Source organism: Anser brachyrhynchus (genome assembly GCF_964034855.1).
Source record: "Anser brachyrhynchus genome assembly, chromosome: 5".
Taxonomy (NCBI): domain Eukaryota; kingdom Metazoa; phylum Chordata; class Aves; order Anseriformes; family Anatidae; genus Anser; species Anser brachyrhynchus.
The window spans coordinates 3,503,613-3,518,031 of NC_137699.1; the positions used below are offsets into that span (position 1 = coordinate 3,503,613).

A 14,419-nucleotide genomic window follows, 5' to 3' on the forward strand; every position below is an offset into this window, starting at 1 on the left:
ATTGGGTTTGCCCAGCTCAGAGAAGAGAAGGCAATGGGGAGAAGTCACCTGCGAGGGCTCAGAGATGACTGAGCCAAACTCTTCTCAGAGGGGAGCAGTGGAAGGACGGGAGGTAGCAAGGGAGGCTGCGACTAGATGCAAGGTGCTTTTCACCATGGGGGAAGCAGGGTCTAGAGATGCCTCCTTTCCATACTCAGGCACTCTCAGAGTTTGAGACCACTCTGAGCACCATGGTCTAAAAGTTAGCTGTGCTTGGAGCAGGGGCTTGGGCTTGGGGCTGGGTGACCGTTACTGATCTTCTCCAGCCTAGGAAAGGAATTTGTGCCAGGAATTCCCATGGGAAAATAATCTCTGTCCCAGGTAGCCGTCAGCAGGGATAGGTAGTGGCATGGTGAGACAGGGAATGGATGATACAGTGATGGTCCTGTTAAAACACCAGGAGGAGAAACTGGCTCTCAGCTTCTGAGGTTGTGCTGGCTTTCAGCGCAGACACACCACTCCTCTTGTATTCCCTGTTTGGGACTGGGGCTAAATTTCAGCTGTGCTGGATTTGGGACTAACGTGAAAATGGGGCTGAACCTGCATTAAGAGTGTGAAGTCTCTGGGAAATCTTCCCGCTGTTTATTCCTCTGAAAGGAGGGTGGCAATTGCACACTTGGCAGTTGCTGTAAAATTGCTGCTACAGATAACCAAAATGGGATAGATGTACTTGACTTTGGCTGAAATGCAGATATTTATTCTTTTTCACACAGTTCTTGTTTGTAAGCACTTAAGGGCTCAGGATGGGTCCTGGGACTTGCAAATACATATTCAGATGTTTCCAGGAGGAAACACTGGATCAAGAGCACATGTTGGTTTTCTTATCAGAGTTCTGGTTCTCTGTGACTTGGAATAAGTACGATAGCAGTATATAAAGATGAAGACAAATAAATTAAGACTTCTATATTTATGTTACCGCTTCAAATACTGTTGGTATGCAAAAGGAGAAAAAAAAAGACCATATAACACTTGAAACAACAAATTACTCATCTTAAGCTTTGCTGTGGCAATCATGGCTTGCTTTAAAGTAATGTTTCTTTCCCTGCGCTTAGATAATTTAAACACTCCTCTGAGAAGAGGTACCACATGGAGTGCAGTAGAGTTGAAGTAAATTTCAGAAAAGGATTACGTTTTGCATGTGGAAACAATGACTGTAGGCTGTAGATAAACAACATGGGTTTGGAGTGATCATTGTTGCTATAGCGTGATTATTTTTCTCAGGGACAGGCGCTAGCTTCTTCCTTTGAAGAACTGCTGTGCTCACATCTGTGTTGTGCTTTATACAGCGTTTGTGCTGACTATTGGTCCGTTTGCTGATTACTTCCCTTTCTCACCCAAAAGTAGGATGCTGCAATCACATAACTTCTGAGTCTTCAGCAGCAGCAACGGGCTGCGACAAGAGGTTTTGGCAAGAGCCCCCTACGGCCTATGAAAACGCCCTTATTGTGTACCCCATGCATATATAAGCATCTCTTCCAGAGCTTTGAAAGTCAGAGTTGCTGAGGGGATGGCACGGTCTTGGGAGCAATCAAGCCTAGGAATAATGCAGGGCTGTTCAGAAGCTCTCTAGGTTAATAAGCAAATGTTTGTATCTCAGGTCTGGAGGTGTGTTCTGGGAAGCCAAAGCTTTCTTTTTTTTGGCCCACCTAGATGTCCAACAGGAACGTATTTCTTGAGTACTGTGTTTGCTTTATGAAAGGAGAGGCAGGGGAAAGAAAGAATCTGATATGATTTGGAAGTAATAAGGTGGACTTTGCAGCAGCCCTGCCCTTAATGACTTTTATTCTCACAAACCTGGTTTCCACATATTTATAGTCTTTTTCTTGAAATATCAAAATATTTGTAGCTTTTTCTTTTTTTTTCCTTTTGAATGTGAATAAATTGTGTCGTTTGACACTGGTGGACATGTTTCTTTGTTCGATAAAGAGCAAATTTTCTTTAGATTTAGTTCCTTGGACTCATAGGAAAATTGTATAGCATTGAAATGCTAGGAATTAATCTGAATAGCCAGTGTGAGGTGGAAATGCTCCCTCTGCTTTAATTGGCATGGACCGGTGAAAGGCAGCTCTGTGGCTGCCTCCCTTGCTAACTGCCCAGCCTTGTGGCAGATTGACATAATTCCCCAGTCTCTGGGGAACCGTAATAGAGTACTCCCTGAAGTGCTCAAAATCCTGAAGGGAAATTAAAATCTTTTTTTTTTTTTCTTATATAGGGTTTTCTGGAGTACTTATGTTCGTGCAAAGGACCATGGACTATTAAATGGAGGGTTTTTTTTTAAAGGTTTTTCTAATTGCCACACTTCCTCCCTCTTCCCCTCTTTAAGTGGCTTGGACAGTTGCAGAACTTTGATTTTAAATTTGTCTGATCTCTCGAGATATCTAGGTAGGGAAAACTATTGTAACTGAAAATGGTTCCTTTTTTTTTTTTTCTTCCATTTTAATAGATATGTTTAGTCTACTTTAAAAGCTTTCTGGAGAATCTTTTATATATGGCTAATTTAAGCTTGTCAAGTTTTAATTATAATCTCTCTATACACAAGTTAAAATGCTTAATGCTAGTGAAAAGTTCTGAATACAAAGCAAACCTGTGTCAAGCTGCAGAGCACTCTTACCCGTCTTAATTGCGTTTGGTCTGAACTTTAACCGTAACTCTCCCATCTGTCTTACACATTCCCTTCTCTCATCACAACAACTTTCTTTCTGCAGAGTGCTGAGGATCTGTCTTAATTCTGCAGGATTTCTGGTGTGGCAAAATCCTGCTATCAGTGCACAGACGTTCAGCTTGCTCCTTTTTCCCCCTGCAGCACAGAGTGCTTTCCTGGTGCACAGCCTGGCTGCCCAGGACAGCCCAGAGCATGTACTCGCCCCTGGCAGGACAGCACTGCTGGTGGAAGATTGGGTACCCCAGCTACTAGAGAAGTGCCCTGGATCCCAAACGCTGTGACAACTTCTGGTTTCAGATAAAAATCTGTACCCTAGAGCATCTGTAGTTGTTTTTGTCTGCAGTTTTATGGATGTTTTCTGAGGTAGTTCATTCCTTCCTAGGACTGTTGTCTCCCTCATTTTCTAGCTCTGACCAAGCCTTTGCAGCAAAGGTTAGTTGTGTCTTTTCCTTAGATAACAATGAGTTTCATTCAAGCTTAGAAAATTAGCCTTGAAAATACTTACTGTGTGCAGATTCCTTTTGGAGAGTGCATTTAAAAGTTTGAATCCAAAATTGATTTGGAAGCACTCTAATCTAAAATAACCCTGATGCTAGCATTGTTGTCTGCAGCTCCTGCTAGCCCCCGGTGTTCCGGTATGGCGCGTTGGCACACAGTTCCCTGATGCTGTGAAATTCACACTCATCTGTGGATACGGACTTCTCTAAAAAGGACTGCGAGGCACTTAAGACTCCTTATTTCGTTAGTTCAGTGAAGGAGTTCATTTCAGCAGTCAGAGATCTTATGTTGAGGTGGAGGAAAACCAAGCAAATCAAGCAGTAGAGAGTCCCGTCAAAGTGGAGTGGAGGAAAGGCTGCTCAGTAAGGTTTTTTTTGGCCTGTAGGTGCAGCATTTTAGAGCTGAAGGTTAGTGGTTTAGGATTTCTTTTTGGTCTGAGGTTTGAGGCAGATCATAAGGAGATGCGTAGCTGGTCCAGACTTCAAGAGGTACATTTCAGGAAGCTTTTAGTTCTGCACGCTGGGCTAGGTCATATGATTTTTTTCATTGTTTTTAACCAAGTGTAACCATCAGCATCCTCATGTATGTTGGTGAGAATTAAATGGAGCATAAATAACTGAATGGAAGAGCCGACTTCCACTTTAAGAGAATCGGTTTCTGCACAAAGCAGTGGTAATGATCCAGAGGAGCAGGACACATCAAGAAAAAGAGTAAAGTGTGAGTACCATCCAAAGTGCAGGCAGCAGGTCATAAATTCTTGTAGTGGTGGTGGTCTGAAATTCAAGGAATAGGATTAGAAAGCTACTGTAGGCTAATGAAAACGACTCCCTTAGGATCAGCTTGAATTCAACTCAGTGGTCAGCCATAAGAGGAGGAATGTCTTATGCAATTCTAGCTTCTCATCCATATTCTGAATACTGTGATGCAAGGCTCCTGAATGCTTAATAGAGTAGAATATGCTCTGTTATGCTATATTTCATATGGCTTCTAAGATGCTTTAGTGCAAACTAAATGTCATGCTAACTTGCCCCAAACCCTTAGTGCTCACTTTACTCTGGAATATATGGTGAATTGCAACAGTGTTTTCAAAGCCTTCCTGGGGCATTTCACCAAAAAAAAAAAAAAGTGGATTTTTTCCCTCTTACTTAGGTCTTTTCTGTTGTCCAGGGGAATAATGCAAAGGTCTTGCCTATATGTCACATCAAAGGAACTCTCTACAGAAGTATACAACAGCTAAAGCCAGGAAAACATTTTTAATTTCTTGTAAGGAAGGGTAGCGTTCATGGTCAGCTGTGGATTGCGAGCCCTAACTTAATCAACAAAAATTAGTTTGAGGTATATGGGGACTGGCCAACTTCAGCTATACAAATGTTTAATGATCAGTGTTGTGCTGGGGTCTGCATACCTTTCCCCGTGAATGAAAGGGGAAATGGCCAAGCGCGGGACTTTCTCTGTCTTAATTGTAGTGGTGAAATGGGGTAGAGTAAAATCTGTCTGTGAAAGCAAATTGTGGCTTAAGCTAGACCTTAGTAAACAGAAGAACAGAAGCAGTGTAAGTATTTAGCCTCTTTTTTCTGTCTTCTCTGTCTTCATGGCATTAGGAGAAAGTGAATTTAGCTGCTATTATTTGCAAGATAGAGCAAGTTCTTTCTGACAAACTTCACCCTGCCCTTTTTCTCTTTTGGCTTAGTATTTCAAGACTAGAAGGGTGCTGGGCTCTCTGGGGTCAGTGGTGGGATGTGAAGGATCATTCCAATTTGGTGGGGGACTATACTTTGTGTAAACATCTGTGTTAAATGGCATGCAAGGTGAGAATATCCAGGGTCCTCCTGTAGCCTGAGCATCTGCTTTAAAGAAGTTGTGGACTTATTTCTGGTCTTCCTCAGACAGGAGCTGCAGCTGAACAAAATGCTTTTTCTCTTTAGGGTCTGGTATTAGAGTTTTCAAGGTAATTTTAGACCCCTGAAGTTTGGCTACACATTGCTGTGTTGACTGCAGGTGTAATCCAGATAAATACAGTGCAGTTGTGTAGATCTGAACCATTTTTGGCATCCCTTCTGGACTTGTCAATGTATAGCTGGAGTTTACCAAAGCAACTCTGCAAATTCCATGCTGTATTTTAACATAACATCTTTCCTACGTTGCCAGCGTTTCAGGAGGTAGTATTGTGTCATTCAGAATTTCAGTGTTTGCAGAAGGTTAGAATATCATTAATATCCAAGATGATACAAATTCTGCTTCCTAAATTAGTAACCATGTGTTGGTTGTGCGCGCAGTGACTGCCGGTGCAAAGCAGAGATGGCGAGTCCTCAGCCCGCCCTCGCCCGGAGCCTGGTCCCTATCTTATACAACAGGAAAAACATACTGCTTTGCAATACCGGGGGGAGGAAGGATGTTCTCTTAACCTTGGTTTTTCTCCACTACTTTCAAGAGACAAAATTCCAGGCTGCTTCATTTTTTAAGTCAGCAAACTGATTATATGTTGTAAAAGATCAGTGTTTTCATGGGTGAGTAGTAATTACTGAGTAATGGCTTAAAACATTTCCTGAAGGAACATAAAGCTGTTTTTAAAAGTCAAGAGTACATTAAAAGGATTACCATGTAGATTTGATTTTTAGATAACACTAAAATGGATCCCAAATGGACTTATGAAAAGGGATGCTATCTCTTTAATGGAAAGTGCATGGTCTGACAGCTCAGCATGCAAATGGTCCTGCAAAGGACTGTGTGTTGTGTTCTTTCCTTTCAACAAGAAGAGAATGAAATAGCTTTCCTTCCTGCCCTGCTCCTTTCAACTTTTAATAGCAGACGGGTCGGTCTGCTGTCGCTAGGAAAGGGAGAAGAGGCTGGGTTTTCGGGATAACTGCATCTTTCTGATTCATTAGGGAGGTGTATTTCATGGCTTCTAGAAGGTCAGCAGCAATTGTCTCCCTTACAAGGATTGCATTAAGTAGAGGGACTCTCTCTGCGTTCTTTATAGGTGAATCTCTACTTGTCTGCTGAAAATGAAGAAAATATGCAAATGAATGTTTAGTGCCTCTGTATTTATAGAGGTAAAGGTGCAGCTGTACTAATCTTGTGCAGGGCATATAAGCATCAATGTTTGGCTTTGCAGTAAGTTTGGACTGGAGGCTGATACTTTCGTACTAGAATAACTTGCAATCACTATAGCATTGGCTTTTTCAGAGTTGTGAGCACAACTTTCTGGTGCTTGATGGTGTAAAATATGCTTTTGGCCTGAGTAGGGTTTCTTCTAGAAACATTTAAGAGTATATTCATATTTCATTAAACATAGAGCAGCACGATTCCAAATTCTTTTGTGGTATTGCACAAGTTATTATAGGCTCCAAAAGTCTTGAGAAATTTCTCTAAGCCTGTGAAAGCTTTAGATTGGGTAGTCATCATTGCCTGCATTAAGGGCTGTGACAGATTGCTTCATCAGTGTACACAGAGCAGAACATCAAATGGCCATTTGGCAGTGGGCACTGAAATTCTATTAAGGTTGCCGAAAGCTTAGGTTGACATTGTATGTGTCTGCAAAGAGGCAGAAGAAAAGATGATGATGATCGTGCAGTGATATAACTCTATTCTCCTTAAAATATTCACAGACATAGTGTACCAAATCTGTCAGAGTGATGTTAATGTTTCGCTGCTAAACCTGAGCTCTGCTACATCACACATCTTTGCATATCTATTGAAACCTCAGTAGCAATATGTTAAACAATGCATTTTACCCAGAAGGTCAGGATTGTGGAGTATTACATGTGTGAAAGGAAGTAATTGAGTTGAGTTTTTACTTCTCAGATACTCTTTGCGATTTTAATTTGATATAAGGTTTTTCTCTTTGGTTTTATGTCCTTTTTGGAAAAGGACAAAGAAGGGGACACAAAACTCTAAGTGAGCTGAAAAGAGCAGAATGAGTTCTTATCTTTGCGATCATTTGACTTGGAAACTCTTCTAACGGTTTTCTTTGACACCCGAATCCCTTGATGAGGAAACTTGGGATCTTAGCGTATTTTCAGCAGTCACCTGCAAACCAGTGGAGTAGTGAGGAATATTGGGAAGAATTCCAGGCTGATATCCCAAATAACTATGTTCTCTCATCTGTGATGTTACCGTTCTGCTGGAAAGGTGGTTTGAGGGTATTGTCTCCATTGCCAGAGTTTTTTCTACTACAGAAACTGAATGAGGGAACTAGTCACCTAAAATCAGGAACTTCGCTAGAGTGCAGAACACTAAATTGTGACAAACCAAGAAAGCTTGATCCAAATGTTCTCAGATTAGGTTGAAGGTACAAGAAATCAGCATGTTTTCTTTTTTATTTATTTATTACTGTTCCCAGGGCTTCAAATAGTAAAAATGGATTTTACTGAAACATTGCATGTGCTAAGAATAAGCTTTGGGCATATGCCAATTATGAAAAATTAAAGCTCAAACAAGCATATTTTATGAGCACAGGGAAAATGTTGCTTGTGAAAATGATTTATGGAAACTGTTTTGCAGCAGCAATTATTATGGTTTGCACTCAGTCCTGCTGCCATGTGTTCCTTTATAGCAACAGGTCATCCTCTGGTAAGACCTGCTATGCAACAGAGTCTTAAACCAGGTACTGGAAGTCTCAAAATTCTGGAGGAAAATGAAAATTAGACTCTACCCCTAAACCTTTTGCCCTGAATCAGGACCTACCTCGGTACCAATTCAAATGATGAGAATGGTTATTTTGGGTATCACTGTCTACATGAGCAAATGGCTTGAAAGTAAAGTCTCTCTGCATGTGAGATTGGAGGTGGGGTAAGCCATTCGTGAAACCTTGGATCACTTTTAGGCAGCTGAAACTGCTATGGGAAGCTAGACCCTACAGTAGATTTCACTAAAGCTTATTCTAAACTGAAGGGCCAAAAAATTACTATGTTACTGGAAGGAGGACTATAGCATGGTTGAAACAGAAGTACTGATAAAAATGTTGTTTCTCTTATTAAGCACCCACTCCAACTACTTTTTTGCCATGCTTGGGGAATTCATTCAGTAATGATACAGAAGAAAGAATACCACAAATGAATTGCTAAAGCCACTGTAAAAATCCCCTACTATATATTGCAGCCTGAAACTGGAAATGAAAAAAGATTGTGGTTATTCATTGAATAATTTTGATGAATGGTCTAAGGCTCGTTCACAAGCATTTAGTTGCAAGTACTTGGTGTTCCAAAGGTAATGTTTTAATTGGATATACAGATGACATGATTACTTTCATGGTTCTGGCCATAGTTCTTCAGATGAAATGCTTGGTGAAGATGCCCAAGATGATGTACTCTCAGTTCAATGGAAGTGCATGGTTTACCTGGTTTCACAGAGTGTAACATTCATAGAAGGTGAGTAACACAATACTGGGAACACAAAGTGAGCTTCTTTTTAAGGGAATGAAAATTCACTGCATCTTTTTGGCAATGACTGTCTGCATTTACTTAAATGGGTGATGCAGGGCTCTAATGCTTTTAAATGATATAAGATCCTCTGATAATAGACACAAGAGTGCAGCTTATTTATTGTGATGAGACAGGAGTTAATAAGATTACTTTTACTCTTCAGTTACTTTTTCATCTTTTGCAGCCAAATGCTTTTTTTTTTTTTTTGTTAGTAGACAAAAGGAGGACAGGTCATTTAAAGAGTGTTATGCTAGAAATAAACATTTGTCCCTCAAGTGGAGCTCTGAAACCTAGGCTTGATTGCCCAGCTGCGGAAACTCCAGTCTTTAAACCAGGATTGCTTTTAGCACTGGAATGCAGCATCCCTATAATAATCGCTTTCGTAAATTTCAATAAAACTTTAAATAAATAATAATAAAACGTAAATCTGTAATAATAGTGGTCTTTGGCAGAGGAATTGTTCAGAAATGTGGTAAGTGTGTCTGAAAGGCACTGCTTGAGCAGGAAGTTGTGGTGGAGAACAGAAGCATAACTCCAGCACCGTGTTGTGCAAGGTGCTGTATGGATGTATAAGAAGCCCTGTTCTCGAGTGGTTGTCAAAAACCTTTCTGGGAGTGGATTTTTATTTTCATTTTTAGTTACCTGCTTTGTTTTTGAGCGAGCTTTTATAGTAGAAGTAGCTAATATGAGGAAAACTTTAAAGAATAAATAAATAAAAAACAACAAACAACAAACTTGCAGAGGGAAAGAGTTAAAGCCATCTGCCTGAAAGCATTGTGTAAAACATACACACAATGTTGGGGAAATAAGCCAATTATGTGTGCTTCACAGGAGGTGGGGGACTGACCTTTGTGTATAATTAGTTCTTTTATTTAAAGCAAAGATTTTGAATAGAATAACTAATTAGCTGTCATAAATGGCAAATTGAAGATTTTGGCCCGATCCCTTGGGGAACGTGGGAGGACGTCCCTCCTCCCAACCCGTACTGTACACTTGCTCTCCTCATTAGGGCTGTTTTGAGTTTCCTGCAGCAGTAATGAGGAGTGCAGCGGCGGCACTTCCCGGAGCCCCCTGACAAGGCACGCAGCGCAGGAGGAGCAGAGCCGCCCTCAGCTCCTGGGCTTGTGTGGGCGTCGCAAGGGCTCGCGTGGCAGAGGGGCTGCGGGAAGCTGCAGGGGGGCTGCGAAGTCCTGGTGGTATCACCTGTGCTGTATGCTCTGGACTTCACCGCAGAAAATACAGGAGAGCTGCAAAGCCTCGAGGCATATATCATTAGCCAGCAGTCCCACATTACTCTTTCAGACCAATTAACCTTTAGAGCTGCATTAAAGAAATTAGGTGGTGAACTTCCATGCTTTCAGAAGGGACCAGTAGCTCTCTTGCAGACCAGAGCGCTGTAGAGACATACGCCATAGGACCATTGCAGATAACTGTTATTTAAAAGGTCTACCATTTATAAAAAGTTTCAGGGCTGTCTTAGAAACGAGGCTTTATGAGCAGTGCCCTTAGAGGAACTGCAGCTGATTGCCACGTTGAATAGAAATATCAATAAAATGGGCTAGAAAAATTTAGAGGTCTACTTAGTGGACACTTGTGTTACAAAGCCGGCGGAATAATTTTACAGAAGGACCCCGACTGAGAAGATATGGGCTGATTAAAGCTGGTTTGCCCGGCTGTGAATAGAGGTAAAGTTTAGATTACTCACTACAATAACAGCCTCTTTAGACACAGCCATAAATTTCAGTATGTCCAGAGGTGGTGTCTATAATTTTTTAATGCGCATTGGAGCTCCGAGCACTCAGAACAGGTTTTGTTTTGTATTTACCAGCAGCAAGTCTATTAAGTTGTAAAGGGCAAAGACGGGAGTGTAGGTAGCCAAAAATAGAAAGGCTTCATCTGCCGCTGCTAAGAAAAGATAGCGATGGATGGCTAGCAACAGGAGGGGGGAGAGGAGTGGATGGTACTTTCAGAATTTCATGATCAATCTGCATTCCCTTTGTGATCATGTATTTAAACAGGTGAGTGGCCAGCTGTTAATTTGCCTAGCTCTGCACTGCCACTTTTCGTTGCCTTGTCCTCGCTCATAGAGTACACGTGGAAGTTGTCTGCGGTGAGCCCTTTCCTTCTCGACACATTGACATGATGCCCCTGATCAAAATGAACTAGGCATCTTGGCATTTTTTGCTAAACGTTGGGGGAAAAATCTACATGGGGAAATGAGGCAGCATTGCAGTTTTGCAGCGGGGAAATTTCCAAAAAGGAAGAGCAGCTCTGCAGGCAGCTTCTGCCTGCAAAGCCTGGCTTGTTTGGGGATTGCTGGAAGGGAGGCAGGAGGAGGAAACTGGGGTTTGGTGCTGACTGCATCCCCTCTGTGCATGCCTCCGACTGCAAAAGGGGTTAAGCTTTTGAGATGCTGCTCTCTTGTTGCTTGCAAATGACATGGCAAGCCTGCGAGGAACCCTTGCTGATCAAGTTTGGCAGTTTTTGAAATTTTGTTTCACGCCTTGCCTGCTGTGTCAACTCGCCAGCTAATTGCAGCCGCAACTTTCTGTAGCGGTGTGCGCGCTCCGTGCAGACCGGCTGGCTGGATGTCGGAGGGAAGCCTCACAGACCAAAATGTAATTTCAAAACACTGAACCTGACCAGCAGAGGCTGACCTTGCTCGTTATTATCTGAGTGGGAATAGCAGCTTTGAACATCATATGATCTCTGAAATGGTACCTTTTTTCATTAGAAAGCCCCCTGCTGAACACTGACCAAATACATAGCTTTTTTTCTTGCTTAAGGTACTGTTTAAAAATATATATATCTCTTCCTTTGCTACTTATTAGAAGAAAACCAAAGTGTTACATTCCACTTATTCGCAAAAGGCTGTCCTAAGACAATGGTGTGCTTGCAATAGCAGGGAACTGAGGCGGCAGCGCGGAGGGAGGGCTGCCAGGGCCGCTGAGGGAAGAACCGCCGCCACGCAGCCAGCCCTCGGCCGTGCGGTGCTGCTGTCCCCGGGCCTGCTTACCACTTGGGAAACCTGCCGACCCGCTTATGCTGAGCAAACCACACTCTCATAATGGTCCGGACAGGGTTTCGGCCCCACACGGCTGCCCTGGTCCCAAGGAACCCCTTGCTCTGGGTGAGGGCAGCTGGAACTCCAAGGGCACGGCATGCTGGTTCTGAGGGGCCTGGGAGGTCCCGTCTGGCTGAAGACGTGTTCTGAGTCACATGGGTGATCTCAGACCCCATCCAAGCAGCACTTCTCGTTCAAGGGGGTCTGAGGGTTATCCAGAACCTGCATTTTGAAACCTGCAGCATCTCCAGATGCAGGAACCGCAAATTCACAAAATGAACCCTGCAAGCAGAATTGCATGGAGACACCACTTCTAACAAGTCCTCTGCTGCGTATGAGGGTATGCAGCTCATATTTAGAGAGCCAGTTTTTGGGGGGGTGGGTAATGACTCACTGGTGTCCAGGGCTCCTATCTAAAAATACAATTCTCATCTGTAGGTCTTAGTTTTCATAAGTGCTATTTTCATTCATCACTAGCGCTAATCTTACACAGGTCTCAAATGCAAATTTGTATTTGCGCCATTCCGCATCTCAGAATAAGGCAGTCTTTTCTCATGATGTGCTGTGTATCGCATTTCTCAGACTTCCCCGTCTTTCCCTCTGTCCCAAAAGTGTGAGGATTTCTCTGTGGCTGCGTGTGTGGAATTTCTCACGGGACCCCTGGCAGAACCAGCGTGAGTGGCCATTCTGGGCTGCATGTGTGGTAGTCAAAAACAGGTTTAAGTTTTCACGTAATTATTGCATATTTGCCACTGGCATCAAAAGAAAAGTTTGTGAGTATTGACTTTGCAAGTGTCGCAGAGCGTGCTGCAGCAGAGCAGGAGGGCTCTTTAAGTCTTAAGAGTTTTTGAATGTTACTTGACCTGTCTCCGTGCTGCTGAGACCACTTTGATAGCAGATGGATCAATACCTCGCTGTTTGTGTAGAGGTGTCTTAAGTGCTATTGTCATCTGCTTGCAGATCTGACAAAGCAATTATTACTGTATGAGTGGTAGGTTTTACATGTGCTGAGCATTAGCCACCACTGGGTCACCCTGGTTTCTAAGGAAAGCAGCAAATGTCACTTACTGCAGCGGCACTGACTTGTTCTGCTCCGGGTAAGGGGCTGTTAATAATTCCATTATAAAGCTGCTACTTTCTGGGACATCCAACTTGCTACAGAGATGGTGGCTTAACTTTGGGTAAGAGTATACAACCAGTGACACCTGCTGCTCTAGCCAGGGCCCCCTCTCATCTCCTTTGCACTGGTTAAGCCCACGGCACGCTTATTACAGGCCCATCCTTGTCATTTGTAGTAATTGACCCTAGTAAAAATAACTAACAAAATAAAATCAAGGTTCCAGAGAAAAAGGAGTTCTGGCCTCTCAGTAAGTTTTTCCTCTTTTGTCATCTCCTCTCCCCTTCCTCCCCCACAGTGCAATTCTGGTTTATTTTACCGTCCTCTATAAAATCCGCTCCTGCCTCCCTCTTAGACTGAGAAGGGCGATGGGTCCCTCACCTGCGTCGGTGCTGGCCGTGGGCTGACCAGCAGAGGGGAAACCCGGAGACAGCAGCGTGGGGAAGGCAGCACCAGCCCGGGAACTCGAGTATCCTGTCACCACCTCTCGCCCTGCTCGTGCTTGCTTTGCAGCCCCAGCAGGGATTTCCGGAGAGAAGAGGCCTGGCTTCTCACTGCCCGCTACAGGGGTACAAGAGGAGGTGGGGGGCGCTGCCTTGGCGCCTCCGAAGCAGGGTGGCGTCACTGCTGGCAGGGAGCCTCTGGTTGGGGTACTCTCAGCAGTCCAGCAGGCTTTTGAGTAGCATCGATTTTAGAGCAGCCCAGAGATGGCTCTAGCCTTCAGCGGGGCCTCTGTGGCCAGTGGGGTTTACAAAGGAGGGAAACCAGCGGCATACCCCATCTTGTACACCCACACCCCTTCCCCCCCCCAGCTTGATCTGGACAAGCTGTTGGACTGGGGTGCGCACACTGGTGTCCCTTCTGATCTTTGTAATTGCCTGTGGCTGGTAATTAACAGCGCAAGGGTACTACTAATGAGGGGAAAAAATGTTGAAATTGCTGCCAGTTTATTCTGCTGCAAAATGTTAATTAAAAAAAGTCTGGTGCTTTGTGTCAGTCCTACCCTTAGGAAAGAAGTGTTGTGTTCGTGCAAGTGCCGCATTCCTGCCTACCCTGCGACAGCAAATGAAGTGTATGTTTACGTTCCTTTGGCCTTCAGCTTCCTGCAATGGGAGCTCCTTGTAATGAAGGCCGCAGCAGTATTTGCTCACAGATCTACCTCCAGCTCACGGCGCTGCCCCGAATGCAGGCAACCTCTTCAAGCTGTTTGAATATTTTCTAACGTGCCTGCTGTGTTCGTGTTGCAGGTGTGCCGATGTTATCTGTACAACCCAAAGGGAAACAGAAGGGCTGCGCTGGCTGTAACCGGAAGATCAAGGACCGGTACCTGCTGAAGGCCTTGGATAAGTATTGGCATGAAGACTGTCTAAAGTGTGCCTGCTGCGACTGTCGTCTTGGAGAGGTTGGATCAACTCTTTACACAAAAGCAAATCTCATTCTTTGCCGCAGAGATTACCTGAGGTAAATAGAGGAATGTACCCTGGGCTCTTCCCAAAGCCTCTCAGTTTGCTGCCAGCTGTTTGTCTTTCTAGCCCCCTACTGTGAAAATGTGTACATGTGCATGGTCAGCCCTGCCCAGAAGAGGCTGGAGTTCTTTCCCTGTCTGAGCGTGGCTC

General features: G+C 43.7%; 1 protein-coding gene across 14 annotated transcripts in view; it reads left to right on the forward strand.

Moving 5' to 3' along the window:
* LMO1 (LIM domain only 1) overlaps positions 1-14,419 on the forward strand; it is a 68,525-nt gene that overhangs the window by 38,728 nt on the left and 15,378 nt on the right. For 13 of the 14 annotated variants that reach the window (XM_080593366.1, XM_080593368.1, XM_080593365.1 and 10 more), the window contains one exon: positions 14,051-14,264. In XM_080593366.1, the coding sequence (XP_080449492.1) occupies positions 14,051-14,264 (214 nt within the window). Of the gene's footprint in view, positions 1-8,464; positions 8,569-14,050; positions 14,265-14,419 lie in introns of those variants that run through there. The other variant, XM_080593364.1, reaches the window with a different exon arrangement.